The following is a 17,550-nucleotide window of genomic DNA, read 5'->3' as shown; positions in this document are numbered from 1 at the left end:
GAAGGATTAAGGATGAGTGTAGCAGGGCAGCATCAGTGGGTGGGTGGTGGACGGGGTGGGCGTGCGTGGGCGGTGGTGGGCGATGACGGCAGTGTGAGAGAATTTGGAGTGTTTTAAAGACGACCAATCTCTCTCTCTCTCTCTCTCTCTCTCTCTCTCTCTCTCTCTCTCTCTCTCTCTCTCTCTCTCTCTCTCCCACATGAACGGAGTTATTTCACGTACAGTTTTTCGAAATATTTTGCCGCCGTTGCGAGAGAGCGAGCGAGAGAGAGAGAGAGAGAGAGAGAGAGAGAGAGAGAGAGAGAGAGAGAGAGAGAGAGAGAGAGAGAGAGAGAGAGAGAGAGAGGCTGAAACCATTGATATCCTCGCCTCCTCTGAAATACAAACCCATGTCTATACTGAAGCACGCATCTTTAAGTCAATCTACCTTGTCTTACTGTCACTACCAATCAACAGCCGTACATTAGCAGCCACAAGCCTTTTTATTGTAGTTACTCCTATACTCATACACACCTCACTTGTATAGGAGTGTATGTGCCTTACCTCTCTTTGTCCTTGAACGGTAATTCATTCACCAAATCCTTTTAAGATTCTTTTATCGTTCCAGCATATACGAGTATAATACCTTCTTCTACACACACACACACACACACACACACACACACACACACACACACACACACTGTATCACTTCCCTGTATCCTTCTTACTTGTCTCGTATAATCCATCCTTTCTACCTCCCTTCTCCCTTTTCTCTTCTCTTCCTCTTCTGCCTTCTCTTCCTTTTCCATGTTCTTTCTGCTTCATCCTCCTCTACCGTTCTTCCATTCTTCCATATTTTTTTAGCCGATTATCTCTTTCTTCTTGTCTTTCCATTCTATATTCTCGTTTATCCATTTATTTTCTTTATGTTCTTTCTCTCCTTTCTTCATTTTCATCCTCCTTCTCTATTATTTTCACATTCATCTACTCTCCATCATCTCTTCTCCCTTTTTTTCCTTCCCTTCTTTCCTTCTGTCCTCCTCTTCCACAGCCTTTCCTCTTCCTCCTCGCATTTCTTCCTTTCTTTCCCTCCTCTGTTATCCTCACATCCATCTACCCTTCTATCCTCTCCTCTCCTGAATTTTTCCCCTTTTTCCTCTCCTTCTCTCTCTTCCAAACACCACCACCACCACCACCACCATCACGACCACGACCACTAACAGTAGCCTATCCCTCCCTTCACACTTTCACCTGCGTCACCTGTAATATATTCCCGGTCCTCCCCACACACCTGCGCCTCCACATACATCTCTTTAAATGGATCGCCGTGACAGTGGCCGCAGCTTTATGTGTCTGGCTGTTTTGATGTATATTGCGGCAGCTGTTTATTCTGTTTCCTTAGGCAGAGAGAGAGAGAGAGAGGGAGAGAGGGAGAGAGAGAGAGCACTTCCCCTTATGATCGTCTTCTATTGAATTCGCTGGCCATTCTGTTCCTCCTTGACAAAGACCGCCTCTCTCTCTCTCTCTCTCTCTCTCTCTCTCTCTCTCTCTCTCTCTCTCTCTCTCTCTCTCTCTCTCTGGCTGCACTTCGTTCCCGCTGTAGTAATATTAATGATGATGATAATAATAACGGTAATGATGATGATGATGATGTTAGTGATAGGAAAATAATGAAGGGAATATTGAGCAGTAATGGTAACAGTGATCGTAATTCGCTAAGCAACAGTAATGAAATAGATGTTAGTTATTATTATTATTATTATTATTATTATTTGTTGTTGTTGCTGTTGTTATTATTTTTATTCTTATTCTTACTCTTACTCTTATTCTTGTTATTACTATTATTATCACCACCACCACCACCACCACCACCACCACCATCTTTTCCCCTGTAGCATCACGGCCACTATACTTAGCCAGGGAAGGCGACATAACCATCCTCCCTCCCCGAACTCCCACGAGCCCGGCAGTGACCGCCACTTTGACGTGCAATTAGCAAGGATAGTTACCCTTATGACCACCACTTGTACACGGGGACTCAAAAATACGTGTGTCCGCATTTATACCGAGGCTTTTGGAAACACGACCAGGAGCGACGAGGCCCGACTACAAACTCTTAACCTGATTTTTTGTATCTTGAAGTCAAGGGCGAAGGAGATAAATTCTTGTAAATTGAGGGAAGGTAACGTTTGGATTAGATGAAAATTTGTATAGCAGAGGCTTGATTATTACTAGGTGAGGCAAGATTAGGTTAGGTTAGGTAAGATAGCATAAGTTAAGGTAATGTAAGGTGAGGTTCCGTAATTGTCATGTTAGGTAAGGTTAGGTTAGGTGTTGTTAGGTGAGATAAGGCATGGTGAAACTAGTAAGATTACGTAAAGTCAAGTTATGTAAGATTAAGTTCAGTAAGGCCTTGTAGAGATTAAAGATAGATTAGGTAATATCACGCCAGGTTATGTAAGGTTATATTTACTAAGTTAATGTTAGGTAAGACTGGGTTGGGTTAGGCATGATAAGGCATTATAGGATAGAGTAAGATTATGTTAAGTAATAAAGGATTCAGAACACGGACAATAATTAATAGCCTTGAACTATTAACCGATATTTACATATTGGAAGAGTGAGGGAAGGTCTTGCCAGATTGAAACCTCTTACTGCCTAAACTAACCCAACCTAACTTAATACTAACAACATTAAAAAAGACATCATGTACACAGAAAATTGAAGAGAACAAGCGTTTAATTTCATCCTTTTTGACCACTAAAACTACATAAGGATCTGCACCACAAATATGAGCACATAAAAAAAGTGAATTACCACGGAAAAATTTATATAAAAAGCAACAAAAAGGACCCGTGCAATGGAGAATCAGAATATTATGAGAAGGACCAGGATGCTATATTAGTTAAACCAAGACAAGAAGGGGTGTGAGAGAGGGAAGCTTTGGTAGGGTCAAGGGACTGGCACAACGGATGCGTGCAGAAGAGGGTGTTGCTATTACAGCGATGGATGAGCTGCGGGGAGGGCAGAGATGGACAGGTAAAAATGATAAACTCTTAGTTGCTGTGGGTGAAAATAGAAACACGCACAGAGAGAGATATGGATGGGTGGCTCTCAAAATCTATGGGCCTGGAAATGGAAGGAGAAAGAGGAGAGAGAGAGAGAGAGAGAGAGAGAGGGGAAGAGAACCCGTACGGATTATCAATTAAATCCTTTCCTTTCCTGTTACATTGAGCAAGGAACAATCACCCTTACGAGCTTGTGAATAAGTGCTGCAATTTTCTGCATGACGAAGCCCCTCAGTGAATGCAATCTTTAATAATATGAGGCAGAGTCTGAATTACCGGGGAGGGAGTAACTGGCGCGTACGAGAGTGGCTGCAGTAAATGAAAGAGGAGGAGAGTATTTGGTTAATGTATGCGATGAGAGAGAGGGCTGCTTAATAGGAAATGCAGGTTCAACAAGACGGATATCCATAAATACATGTAGAGTGGGTGGAGGCTTGGAGTGAGAATCAGGGCCGGGCTGCGTGCTGATAGAGGCAGGTGTGAAAAAGACAAGGCTGGGAGGTGCACAGATGTATCAGTTAACAGGAGCAAAGGGAGGAATGTGTGATTAGTAGGGAGGTGCGCAGCGTTGCTCTACGCTACTTGCATTACATATTTCTCGCACATGGAGTTCGAGGGAAGAAAATTCGTAATAGTTAAAAAAAAATGAAAAGATTATAATAGAGCTAAGAATAGTTCAGAGAAAGAAAGGAGTAAGAATAGGAGGAAATTAAGAAAAATGAAGGTGTGTGTGCGTGTGTGTGTGTGTGTAGGGGGGGGTAGTGTCTGAGTCCCGGAAAATGTCTAAAAGTTGTAAAATATATCATAAAAAGAATTAGAATGAATTAGCCAAAGAAGAGTTCAGAAATTTAGGAGTGTAACATTTCAGAAATTGAAAGAATATAAGAGAGAAAAGGAAGAAGAAAATGGAAAGTGTAACAGAATTTTAAATTGAAAATAAACAAGAATGAGAAAATGAAGAATATAAAAAAATTAAAAATGCAGGAGAAACAAAATAGTTTGACACGAAAGAGGAAAGAGTCAGGAAGGGAAGAAGAGGAACAAGAACAAGAAGAACAAGGAATAAGTAAAGAAAAAAAAAAGAATCCGTGAAGAAAATTAATATTATAAATGGAAGAGGAGGAAAGGCAAGGAAGTGAAGTAAAAGAGTTTAAAAGGAAGAAATTCACGAGTTGGGAAAGAAAATACTCAAACATTTCCGGGAGAAGCGAACCAGGAGCATTTGGGAAGGAAGTGAGCAGTGCGCAGGAGGTGAAAGGAAGGGAGTGTCTTGAAGTGCTTGGGTTTTTAGCTGGTCATGGGCGGTGCACGAATAACATACCACACTCATTTCCCCAGCGCAGTTTCCCTTAGTCTTAATTAACTCCTCTGATATGCTGAGAGTCCACCAGTCTTTGAGATCTATAAGACTACCTACAGATAAGTGAACTTTAAACTGAAAAAAAAAAGAGCACAAAAAATACAGTACCAGTTAGGGCAGAATATACTAAACTTGTGAAATGGCAAATGGAGTTCAAGATTACATGAGTTTTAGTAGGAGTTAGTTAATGTTTCACGTGGGTTAGCTATACGTACAAACTGCCCCATGTCCCTTGTTCAGCACTAAGGGTCACAGCTCGTCCATGAACACACGACCTGGCTCTTGTTCGCACAGATGTACACGTTGATAGCTGGAAGGCGCCGCTGACTGGCGCGCTGGGCAGTGAACAGAGGCCCGACCAGACTGTACGTGTCATTCCCAGCACGTGCCACCACCAGCACTACCGTAAGAGAGAGAGAGAGAGAGAGAGAGAGAGAGAGAGAGAGAGAGAGAGAGAGAGAGAGAGAGAGAGAGAAAATCCTCGACTTTTTTTTTCAGTGTTGCCAGAGCGGAGGGTCTATCACTGAGGGAAAATACTAAAGGATGTTACTCGGCTTTCGTTCGTCACTACAGCCGTTACCTGGTGTTGCTTTACAGAGCGTGACATGAGCGCCATCTGCCTGTAACTGTACCTGGTTTTCATTTCATAACGAAATCCTTAGATTTCTTTATGAAAAGTCTCGAAACTCCAATTACATTCATAACACGCATATTTTTTTATTCGTTATTTTTATCATGTTGGGATTTGTGTTTCAGTATTAAAAAATTAATTTTCATAAGAGGGAATATTTTTTTAATGTAATATTTCATGGTGTTGCAATGCGTTGTTTTTCGTTTTTCTTTTTTTTTTTTTTTTTTTACTGTAAAGAGCTTTTTTTTCACAAGGTTAACTTTTTATTGTTTATTGGTGTTGCGATTCGTGTTTCATTTTTATTTTCATTTATTATTCTTTTCCTGCAGTGAAGAAAAACAATTATTTTCGCAAGACAGGAGATTTCATATTTCTCAATGTTGCAGAGAGAGAGAGAGAGAGAGAGAGAGAGAGAGAGCATTGCAGTATTGATAACGTACCACTGTAGTTTTGCTGTAGTTCGATAATATTAGTCATTGTACGAAACCAAAACAAGATTATGAGTCCATTCTTCTCTCCTCCACCATTCCCACCTCCCCCTCACCTTCCCCCACCAGTAACCGAGCCCCATCTACCTCTCCCCCTCACCCACATACCCTCACAACTCTTCCTTCATTATCTTCCACTATTTTCCTCCGTCTCAAACTTTTCAGAAACGGTTGGGAGTATGAGAGAAAGAGAGAGAGAGAGAGAGGGAGAGGGAGAGAAATATCTATATTAACACACGCACACACATACTTGCACAATATGGATGGGGTGATATTCATAGTTTGAGGGTTTTCATCAATGATCGTGCTATTTATGCATTAGGTGTAAATGATCGAGAGTGGTGGGGGGTAATGGGACGTGAATAATTGGCTGTAATTACTGATGGGGAGGAGAGAGAGGGGGATGGGGAGAAGGAGAAGGGGGTACCGCACAGCAGCCAATCACGCCCTTCGCTCGGCGCCCCAAAATTAATGAGAGGGTCTGCTTCTGCTTACCGGTAGTGGATTTAGCGAGTTTTTTTTGATAGATTGAAAATACACGAAGATAACGAGGTGGTGGAGGGTGGGGGGGCGTGGAGGAGCAGCGAGACAGGCACTGGGGAGAGATGAAGTGACGGAATGGCGGAATGAACACTTGGAGGGAGGGGAGGGATGGTGTGAGGGGAACAGGCGCCGATACTGACCTTTGCTTGTGTTGGTTTTTATATTTTTATCTTCTTTACTAAATGTTATGATAGCGTATAGTGGTGAGTGACCTTCTCCACCTTCTCCACCTTCTCCACCTTCTCCACCTTCTCCTTCCCTCCCTCATCCCTCTCCCTCTTTCACAATCACTCGCTCACCGCTCTCCCTCAACCCAGCTGTCCCTCCTCCCCTCCTTCCCTCCCCCCCTCTCTCCCACCGCCATTGCTATTCCACTTTATTTGTTTGCCGACAATAATTCAGTTCTGCCTCTGTCAGTCCCTCCATTCGTCTCTCCCTCCTACTTTCAGCCATCTCCCTCTCTCTCCGTCCCTCCCTCCCTCCATCTCTCCCTCCGTCTCTGCCACCAGTCATAACCATCCATCCGTTATGATCAATACATGTCTCTCCCCACCACACACTACCACACCACCACACCACCACACCACCACCTTGTTCTCTATTAACCACTAATCGGGAAAGTGTAGCCACGAGCAGAGTCATCAAATTATATTAACCCGGGAAGCAGCAGCAGCAGCAACAGCGGGAGGACCGAGAGAGAGAGAGAGTGAGAGGAGAGAGGAGGAGGAAGAGGAGGGCCACAAATTTTTATCATAGGAGCAAATAAGAAAGGTGGTCGTAAAATATTGGAGTGGGTGGGTAGGCGGGCGCGGGGAGTCATTAGAGAACCTGCGGGGAAACCTTTAAGACTGAGCTTTCGGTAAGTTGTTGAGGAATGAGCCGCGGCGGAAGATATATGAAGACAGCGGAGGCGGAGGCGGTGATAGCGACGGTGGCGGTGGTGGTAGAAGGGGCCCTGATGGTTATGGAGGTGCTGGTGGAGGCTTCAGGTTTCCGTGGTGGTGGTGGTGGCGGTGGTAGTGGCGGTGGCGGTCCCAAAGGCTGTCGAGGGCTCGCTGTGACGGGTTTTTTATTCATCCATTAATTGATATGTTAATTAGATATCACTGCTCAGGATGCGTGACGTGATGACGCACAGCTGAGGCCCCGGATGAGTCTTTTACTGAGAGAGAGAGAGAGAGAGAGAGAGAGAGAGAGAGAGACAGAGAGAGAGAGAGAGAGAGAGAGAGAGACCGTGTATTCGAGGTGTGAAATTAATATTATTGACTCGTGTCATGTCAGCGTGTGCCCGTTTGAGAGGTGGTGACACGCGACGCGGTGGTGGAGGTGGTGGTGGTGGTGGTGGTGAAGTAGCACCGCACGATTATTGGACGAGATGTCGAGGGTCTCTCTCTCTCTCTCTCTCTCTCTCTCTCTCTCTCTCTTACACACTTCAGAGAGAGAGAGAGAGAGAGAGAAAAAGAGAGAAAGAGAGAGTGACGTTCAGACAGACAGACACAAAACAAATCACAAATTCTCGGCAAACCCTTATTTTGAAAACCCATTCCTTCACACCCATCACTCCTCCACTCGTCCTCTAACCATCACCCACACATCATTCCTTTCCACTCGTCCCCACCTTTTCTCTCCCCTTCCCATACCTCCCACCAGCTCTCCTACCCCTCCTCGCTCCCCCTTGTCTCGCCTCTCCTGTCCATCCCCATAGCAACGTGTGGTTTAAAAAAATATATGTAAATAACTACACACCACAGGCTTCGGCGCCGTCACCCATCCTTCGACAAAATGGGACTTTTAATTAGTATGTGTAATATTTATCGATTCCATTCCATTATTTAGTTGAATGTGGCGTGGCGGCTTCGGGTTCTGAGGGAAAGGAGAGTTGAAGAGTTATATTTTTTTTTTTTTTTTTTAGTGGGGGGTTTGGGGGTGAGTATTGTGTGGTATATGTTGGTGATTTGACTTCTTTGTTTATATAGAGCGTTGTGGTATGTAGTTTGGAAATGATGAGGAAAAGAGAGTTTTTTTTGTTTTTTTTCATAGAGTTCCGTGCGGGTTTTTGTTTCGGTAGTTTTATTAGTGTCATGTTTTTATGTTTTTGTTTATTTATTTTTTCTTTTACTTGCGTGGTCAGTCGTGTCGTAACCTGCCGTAGTCCTTCCCACTGTGCTCAGCGTTTCCTCTCAGAGTTAAGTCCTCTGATCTGCTGACCCTCTCCTCACGGATCCTGACAGCTGATAGATTCTTGGCAGATCAGACGACTCCCCGTGGAAGAGAGACGGTAAACACAGTGACAGTGGGTGTGGAATATTACACAGGGCTTGTTCGCTACTATGACAGATCTATCGTGAAATTAAAGTTACCGATTTCATTGGATAACTATTTTAAAGTGATTTTTCCCATACGTAACGCAAAAAAACACTTGAAATACACACTAAACATGAAATACAAACATGCTCCCGTACACACATTCACACTATAGCGGGTGTTATGTTTGCTAATTTTATTTCCTTGTTTGCTTAAGAGTGGCGAGGCAGGTTTGAAATTCTAGGGGGACCGAGAGTTAAAAGCTGATGCACAAACACTAGCTGAACACTAAACATACGGAATGAATATGTCCACACACACACACACACACACACACACACACACACACACACACACACACACACACACACACACACACACACACACATACACACATGCACACAAGCGTTGACTTGACAGCGGGTGTTGCATTTATTTATCCCCTCATATTGACTTTCCAGCTTGATTTTTTATTTTTTTTGGTGGGAAAGAGTTAAAGAAAGATGCTGATGTGTTTTATTTACTGACTTCATTTCCTTTCTACTTTCTTGTGGAAGTTGATTTTTTTTTTTTCTTCTATTTACCTATTTGTTTTACAGGGAAAGAGTTAAAGATGACAAGTCCCTCCGGTGTGCTCTACTTACTGATTTAATTTCTTTATTACTTTCCTGTGACAGCTCAAAGTTTCTAAGCCGGAAGGAGAATTGAAGAGTCCCTTTGATTCACTCACTGTATGTTGGTGATTTAATTTCCCTTTTTGCTTCCCTGTGGCAGCTTGAGAATCTTGTGAGGAAAAGGAGTTAACTCTTTCACTTTTATTTGACACATCTTTCCTTTACCACTAATCACTCTGAGACATTTCCTCTTGTTCTACAGTCACTTCTAGACATTTAACTAGCTAGAAACTATTAAATATATTCGTTTTATCTTTTTTTTTTAGCTGTATACTTTTATAAAGACTTCATACATTATTTTTAGTGTCTAGAATTCTTGCATATCTCAGGGAAAGACTTAAAGAGCTGACCGGTCCCTTTGGTGTTGTCTCTGCAGCTGTTCGGGGCTGAGGGCAAGCGATACCTGAGCACCGTGGACCCGCGGAGAAGTAACTGGACCCGCTACCTGAGACCTGCCCCGGACCGAGACTCAGCCAACCTGGTGGTGGTGCTGAGGCCAATCGTTGAAGCGGGTGAGTGGTCTATCCATTTTATATAACGTGTGTGTGGGAAGGGGGCTGTGGATGCGGCACTTGAATGAATGGCATGTTTTTTTTTTTTCTCATGTTTTAGTTAGGTTCCTCTCTCATGCATAGTGTAGCAATATAACATGTAAGAGTATCTAGTGTTGTATAAGTGTGGATGCAGTCATTGTGTCTCACTTCAGAGTGGTTAGAATGTCACTGGTGGAGAGGAGGAAGTGGAGCAGCACTAACTGGTCTTGGGAGAGCCATCGGCCTCTTCATTAGTTCCCGTAGCTCGTCGCTCCACTGCTCAGCCTCTCATTGATCTCTTCAGAGGCCCTCCTCGTGTGTGTGTGTGTGTGTGTGTGTGTGTGTGTGTGTGTGTGTGTGTGTGTGTGTGTGTGTGTGTGTGTGTGTGTGTGTGTGTGTGTGTGTGTGTGAGATGTGAAGCCCTAAATCATTAATTTGTACAATTGTAATGTGTAAGATTAAATATGGATGTTCACTCAGTTCAGAGAGGGAGGGAGAGAGAGAGAGAGAGAGAGAGAGAGAGAGAGAGAGAGAGAGAGAGAGAGATTAACAGTAGATATTTTCATAAAATATGTGAAGCCACAGAGAGCCAGCTGGCGGGTGGCCGTGGCGGGGCCGGCACTCCAGCGCCCCTGCATCTGTCCTCTCAATCCTGTTGGCAAGTTTAGCTACAAACTTTGGAGCTGAGCGGTAACAAGGAGAAACTTAAGGAAAATCCCCAGTCTCATTTCGGGCGCGGTATTAGCCATATATTAAGATATAAGTGTTGTGTGCCGGAGTTAGGGAAAGTAAGGGTGAGCCTGGGCTGTGGTGGCTGGCGGGAGTGACGGCGCGCTGACGGGCAACGGGGGCGGCGGCCTCGTGATCTTATGCCGCCAGGTCAGGGCTTAGGGCGCTGTCTACGGCACCACCTTTATAAAACACCTTCCTATTGAGTATAAACTGTCTTATTGTATTAAATTAAACAGTTCTGCTCTACCGCACGTACAGATGCCCGCACCACACCAAGTACTGCTCATCCCGCAACGCAGACCCGAAGTGTTACTCGAAAGAAGAGCATGGCGTCTCCCCGAGGCTGTAGGAAATTTTATTATTCTGTGTCATTCGTGGGTTACGACACACAGCCAAAGTTGGGATTTGTGGCCGAGGGGAGGAGCTTTAGTATTCGTGGAGAATGGCTATGGTTGCTTCCTTACCTGTTTTGTGGCCTGGAAGGTGACGCCGCGACCTGGAAAGTATTATGGAAGTACTGGTGTGGAAGGGAAGATGGCGGCATGGAAAATAACACAAAGGCCTATATAAAACGTAACGTGATATGCTGAAAGGCAACAATATCCAACGTGGTGGTGGCGTGGGAGGAAACATGGCCAGCAAGGAAACGTGATGCTGTGGAGATAGTGCCGTGTTCCTGAAGGCGACCTGGTGGTGTGGAGTAAGTAGTGGGAAAGACAACACGACGACTTGTAAAATAACGCGGCCTTCTCAGGTAACCCGTGAGTGAGAATCCAGTGACCTTCAGGGCCTGGTGTGTGAGGGCGCGCAGGTCTTGATGTAGGCTTAGGAGTATGAAAGTAGTAAATATATGAGTATATGCATAATTCCCAGCGCCTTTATGGAAATGCTGTGTATGATCAGCGAACAACTTACTGACTTCTTCGCTAATATAAGAGTGAACACACACACACACACACACACACACACACACACACACACACACACACACACACACACACACACACACACACACACATACATACACACACACACACACACACACACACACACACACACACACACACACTGACTCCTGGTTAACATTTATGTGTATGTATGATGAATAAGCAGCATCTAAAGTCTTCATCACCATTGTCCCGCTGCAGGCGAGGACAGCTCGGGCCTGGTGGTGATGGGCGGCAGCGGGTCTGGCGGCGGCGTTGGTGTTTTCCTCATCACCACTCAGGACGTGAGCGTCGGCCAGGAGCTCATGTTCTGGGCCCACGACCCGACCCTCGCCTGGTCCAGGAAGAAGATGGAGAAGACAAGTAAGTGTTCATTTTGTCACTTGCTGCTGGGGTTGGTGGATGTGCATGGGACCCGGATTGCTTGGGACTACAGGAGAGAGTGGAAGGAGATAATGACCACTTGTGATGGGTGCTGCAGTAGTTACGTTCAGTACTGCGCACTTTGGGGATTTTAAAGAACGTTCGTGACTACATGGCCTTTCGTGGGTCTTAGTTTCGCTTTTCCAGCCGTTGAGTCTTGCGTGGTAACTTTGAATGTCGTGACCCGCTACTTTTGTTGTTTTTTGCGTGAAGAAACTCCAAGTCACTGCGATGTTGTTCAGTATTAACGCGACGACTTTCCGTGACAAAACGAGGCGGAATGGGACAATAAGAATGTTCACCTTCACCAATTACTGTACATACACACTTATATAGGCTGCTAGTATGTGGCACTCGTGTCGGCGCCTGGCCATCTTGGTGTTCACAGCGGTGCCCGCTGAAAGGTTCGTGCCACACCCGGACGCTCCACTCACCCGAGGCAGCAGAGTCAGCACAGTGTCTTGGGCTAACACGTGCGGATCACACTGCAAGTATTTAGCTACGTATACATTTGCCGAAAGACCAACAAGCTGCGTCCTCCGCTTTCGTGTACCTTTACATTTACTTCCTTTAAGTCGATGCGAACTGAGGCAAATAATATTAAAATTAAAATAGAAATCCACATACGTATTGTATTCAGTAAGAGTCCACACCAGTCTACCTCGAGTCGTGGCTAGATATTAAAGAACACAAAAGCAAGCGATGTAGCACAATACTCTGCTATTGTACTCAGTGATAGCTGGACCATAACGACAAAACACGTACCAGGTTCGCTTATACCGTCGCCGGCAGAACCCAGACTCCCACGACTCTACCTCATGGCGTGCCGAGGCGTGGTTGTGGCCCCCAGGAACCTGCCTCCCTTCCCTACCTTGGCGGCGACAGTGGGCGAGGCGCACGATACACATTGGGAACCCGTACCTTTCTCACCTGGCACACGGAGGCGGCCAGGTGGGGAAACCGTTTCGACTTCAGGGAGCAATAATGTACTGCAGCAACCTGGTGGCGGCGCGGGCGTGAGTGTTGGGCCCACGCTCCACTCTGCTTACATTGTTGTTCCCTCGGGGACGTGGTGACGCGACACGACAGATTTGTGAACACCACCAGCCAGCACCAGGACGAGACCGCGACTGTAGAGTGCTGGGTGGTGCTGTGAGGTTTTGGTGCTGCTGGTGCCTAAATGGTAGTGGTGGTGGTAGTGGTAATAGTAATAGTGATGGTATTATTGCTAGTTTCCTTGATGTTGGTATCATTATCGTCATCTGTATTCCTATCATCACTATCTCGTTGTCGTTATCATGGTTATCACGCAACTATTGCCAATAAACTTCATAAAATAGTAAAAACAAAACAAAAAAGGAGCCATTAATCGTGCCGGTAGCATAATGACGTTCCTATCACGACCAAACTCAACCTTCTTCACCATCAAACGTTTCATGTTGCCGCGTACGACCAGAAAATTCAATTCACAAGGTTGGAGTCATTAGGAAGTATAATGAGGAACGAGACTGATCTGTGTGTGTGTGTGTGTGTGTGTGTGTGTTGGAGTCTGCAGTGATGAGATAGCTTCCGCGGATCGTGTGGTGATGTGATCTGCGGTTATGCGGTCTTGTGTGTGTGCATGTGTGTGTGTGTGTGTGTGTGTGTGTGTGCTTGCTTGCGAGAGTTGGCGTGTGCAGTGTTATGACACGTAGGCTCCGCGGTGCACCTGGCGATGTTCACGTGGCAGTGCAGGGGAGCAAGGAGCAGGAGCCACCTTGAGCGCGACCCTCCTGGCGAGCTTTTAACAAATTGGGAGTGGGGCCGCCATCTCCGCGCCGCCTATTGGTCCGCCGGGAGAGGCTCGGCGTCGCAAATGGCATTTTAATGTGTGAAGAACGAGGCGCAGTAATAGCGACACCTCGGCAGGCAGGCGGGATGGCAGCGCATGTGTGGTGTGCGGTGTGTGGTGTGCCGAGTAATGCCACCACAGCAATTAGGCGGCGCCCCTCGTGGCTGGCGCAGACCGGCCCGCGCGGCTTGGGACCCGCCGCCACTACCCACGATTGGTTCGCATCCCCATGACCACTCACTCACGCAGGCACCCAAGATATCATGCACGCGTTGGTAATGACTCGTGACCTTTATCATGCGTTTGGTCCTCAGTGGTTGTCATCCACCCACACGTGTTTGTTGCCACACTTCCTCTCTGTTCCCCGCGTTCATTCACTCTATGATGGCAAGTGTGTCGCATGAGTAAGCAGGTGTGCAGGCGACCACCATCTAGACATGCACTTGCCAGCACTCGGCCACCAAGCGTCACACTCATTGCTTGTTTCTTGAGGATTCATTTAACTGTGTATGAAATAAAAAAAAATGTTTCAATGACTTCCGTGGGGTTAAAACTTCAGCTGTTTATAGCCTTTAATGTATGGTTATGACGTAACTTCATACTGCTATCGTAAGTACAATACCATATGAGATTTAGTAATTGAAGAAACGAGGCTAATATTGTTTGAAAGTTTTGGAGGCAGTTCATGAAGATTTAAACCAAGGAAAAGAGATTCACGCGACTTGAGATACAATTCCATGAAGCAGACTCAAGCCGTGACGAGTTTTAGCGACGCCGTGAGTAAGTGATGAGAAATGAGAATGTGCGTCACGAGGGTGTCCGGGCGGCGGGCGGAGCAGCATCACGGTCAGAATAATCGGGGTTGTTTGTGGTTGTGCATTCCAGGCTGACAGTGGCCGGGCCGAGGCGAGGCTGCACCAATTCCATGGCCAGAGTGGTTGACGTGACGGCAATTTGTGTGGGGGCTCTTCGTCTGCAACGGCCATTGGAGACGGCTAATGGTGATGTTGTCTCCATTTAGCGCCGCACAGGGTTGCAGCGTCGCCCTCCACGTTGGGGGCGACGCTTCACCCCAACAAGGCAGCAGGGGAGGACACAGGCAGGGCAAGTGGTCCTCTTCACCTGATCGACCATAACACGACACGTAAAGTTGATGAGACTTAGGAAGACAAGCTTGGGATCTCGAGACGTAATTAACTCGTGAATGATTGCACATCCATACTGTTCTGTGTCACGGGGTTGAAGAAGACTGGGAGGAACTGTGTCTGTGTTGGGTGCAAAGAAAGAAACAGAGATCATGTGGAGTTCGGGTGTTGGGATGAGCATGTAGTGCGGAACGTCGCTTGGTGGGGTGAGACATGGTGAATTTACATCCCTTCCTGGTCCGTAACACCACACAAGGCTCATATCAAACAATGCAAAATGAAAAAAAAAAAAAAGACATATTTCTAGTGTACTAATTATGATCTGTAACTTGTCTTCAGATTTATATTTTCTCTTTCATGTTAAAAGTAAAAGATAATTGCTCAGACAGAACGTTAACCGCATTTCAACAAATCATAACGGTGATGAAAGAACATGACCTGAATGTTTCCTAAGCGCTTCTCTCCAGTCAGCATTCCGTGAAAGGTGTCAACACTGCCAGGTTTCATGCTTTTCATGAAATTAAAATGGCCTGCAGAGGAACACAGGTGTGGGAGACTGTCAGGTGCAGACAGCGGCGAGTGTTTGAGGCAGCACAGTGGCAATAAATATAAGCTCTTAATCAGTGAGAAGCGTGTGAAGGTGGCACGCTGGTTTGGAAACGTAAGATATTTGGATTCACATTGACAAAGGCCTTCACCAGCTGAGATGTTGTGCCGGCAAAATATGTATATTGACAGTAATGGCAACTCAAAACATGATTGCGATTAACTTGTCAGCACTGGAGCGTAACGCTGAGTGGCGTGAGTCTCAGGTGTCATTGGAATGGCTGTCTAGATAACGAAAAATGGGCAGCAAGGTTTCATATAATCAATAAACAGATCCTCTTAAGATCCTTGTGTGAAAAATTGTAGCACTTCATCATAGTTTCGTTGTGAGCATAAGAGAAAAGGTTTACTTAATAATATAAGCAAAAGGCGGTGCTTATGTGCTCAAGGAAGATTGCAGATGACAACAATACGAGTTACTTGACGTGGTGGCGGAAAACAAGCGTGCCTTTGTCTTGTACAGAGCCCTTCACGAAGAGAGGGAAGAGTGCTGTGCTGGAGCAGATGAATGTGTAAGGCACCAGCAGTAATAAATGAATAACAAGGCCAGGTGTGCATCCTTTTTTATCACTCATCACTCGTTGCGCTGAATTTTACCCTGCTGCTCACTCATGTATGATAACACCAGTAAGAAGTGAAGCTTACCAAATGCGTCTGTACCTGTTGATGTGTTTGTGTGTGAGGGATGAGGTTACTGGGAGCGTGTTACTCTGCAGCGCCAGGTAAGTATATCCCCGGGGACACCAAGCCACCCCCTCCCAAGGCAGCATTACCAGCACCTCTCCACACAACCCAATGCGCCACACTCACGCACTGGATGGTCTTGTAGCAGGGAATAAATGCCATGGTTGAATCTGAGCGAGGATCTCAACTTTTTTAAGATTCGAGGCATCCTCCTGAGGGTGAATATAAGAACAAGTAGATATTGAACATGCAAAAAGGCGAGCTGAATTATATGATAGAGTTTGTGAGTACTTAGGCTTCACCATACATAAATTTATCCTTCACCTTTTTCACCGTAGCCTTCACCATACGTAAATTTATCCAGCGTTCTCTTAAAAGTATGTGATGTCTGTACACTCACCACGTTCTTCATAATTTCGTTCCACTCATTTACAGACATATTGGTGAAACATTTTTGTGGAACCTTGTTGGATATTTTGCATTTTTTTTTTTTTTTTTATCATTGTGTGGAATATGCCAGTGATGTCATAATTTAGCAATTTACAGTGTTTACATTTTCATTCAAGAATAGAAAAATGACTCACTCCATTACCGATTTCATTAAAATAGCATAATTTGAACAACAAAAATCGGAATTAAATGCATGAATAGAGTTACAAAACAACTGTGAAATAAATTAACTACCACACCGGACAACCACGATGTAAAATCACTAAATGCATATTTCATAATTACTGTGGGAGTTACGACTGATGTTTAGAGCACAACATTTATATATCGAGGCAGAGAGTTAACAGCGCAACTCGCTCATCATCCTCGAGACTCAGCAGCGTATTTCGTATTGGGATCAGTGTCTAGAAGATTAACGTTCAAAAGACTCTCATAAATAAACAGTAAACAGGTAAACATATCTGTAACTTTCCTTTACTAAATCAGGATACTGCGCCAGATCGAACCTAAAGAGTCACTGATCCCTCGCTTCTGTTAAAATCTCCCATCAATAAACAGAGAGCCGTTATTCTTTCCCCGTTTTCTTTAGCTCTTCCAAACTTCGTAGAATCATAAGTCGATCTCGCGCATCCTAAGTAACCCGGCCCACAGGTTAGGAATCCCCGAGGTGGCGACAAGCTGAGTGGGCAACTGTGGGTGTAAATCGATGAGCGTGACCTGCTGGCGGTGAGTGGGTAATGTGTAGGCGTGAGTGACCGACCGCCTTAATAAAATTGAATATACGAGTATTAACCAGTGACGTACCCTTGTGAGTCTTTATCCATCTCATTTTCTTTTTTTTTTTTAGTTATTAATTGGTATGAAGGTTTTTTTTTTTTTTTTTTTTTTGCTCTCGATCTATTTCAGTGCACCTCGCCGCCTCTTGGTTTAATTTTCTAAAGCAAGATAACCATCACTCATTACGTTAAAATATTGTTGGCTCACTTCTAGTCGAGCTGTTTCTTTCTTTCCACCTGCCATTGTGTTCTATATTTGTTGGCCTTATCGCTGCCAGTTCGTGTAGGGGCAGGTGTAAAATGCCGTGCTGCGTGTGCGTGGCCAGGCTGCCAACTCTTAGGAATGAGGTGTGACGGTAAAGAATGCATTCCA

At 45.1% G+C, this 17,550-nt stretch overlaps 1 protein-coding gene across 2 annotated transcripts in view; it reads left to right on the top strand.

Annotated features, from left to right (window-relative positions):
* Positions 1–17,550, top strand: part of LOC135111210 (histone-lysine N-methyltransferase PRDM16-like) — a 79,189-nt gene that overhangs the window by 16,619 nt on the left and 45,020 nt on the right. For both annotated transcript variants that reach the window (XM_064024324.1, XM_064024323.1), the window contains exons 2-3: positions 9,427–9,562; positions 11,464–11,625. In XM_064024324.1, the coding sequence (XP_063880394.1) occupies positions 9,427–9,562; positions 11,464–11,625 (298 nt within the window). The remainder of the gene's footprint in view (positions 1–9,426; positions 9,563–11,463; positions 11,626–17,550) is intronic.

This window comes from Scylla paramamosain, chromosome 21, assembly GCF_035594125.1.
Source record: "Scylla paramamosain isolate STU-SP2022 chromosome 21, ASM3559412v1, whole genome shotgun sequence".
Taxonomy (NCBI): Eukaryota; Metazoa; Arthropoda; class Malacostraca; order Decapoda; family Portunidae; genus Scylla; species Scylla paramamosain.
This window is presented reverse-complemented; position numbering and strand designations above follow the sequence as displayed.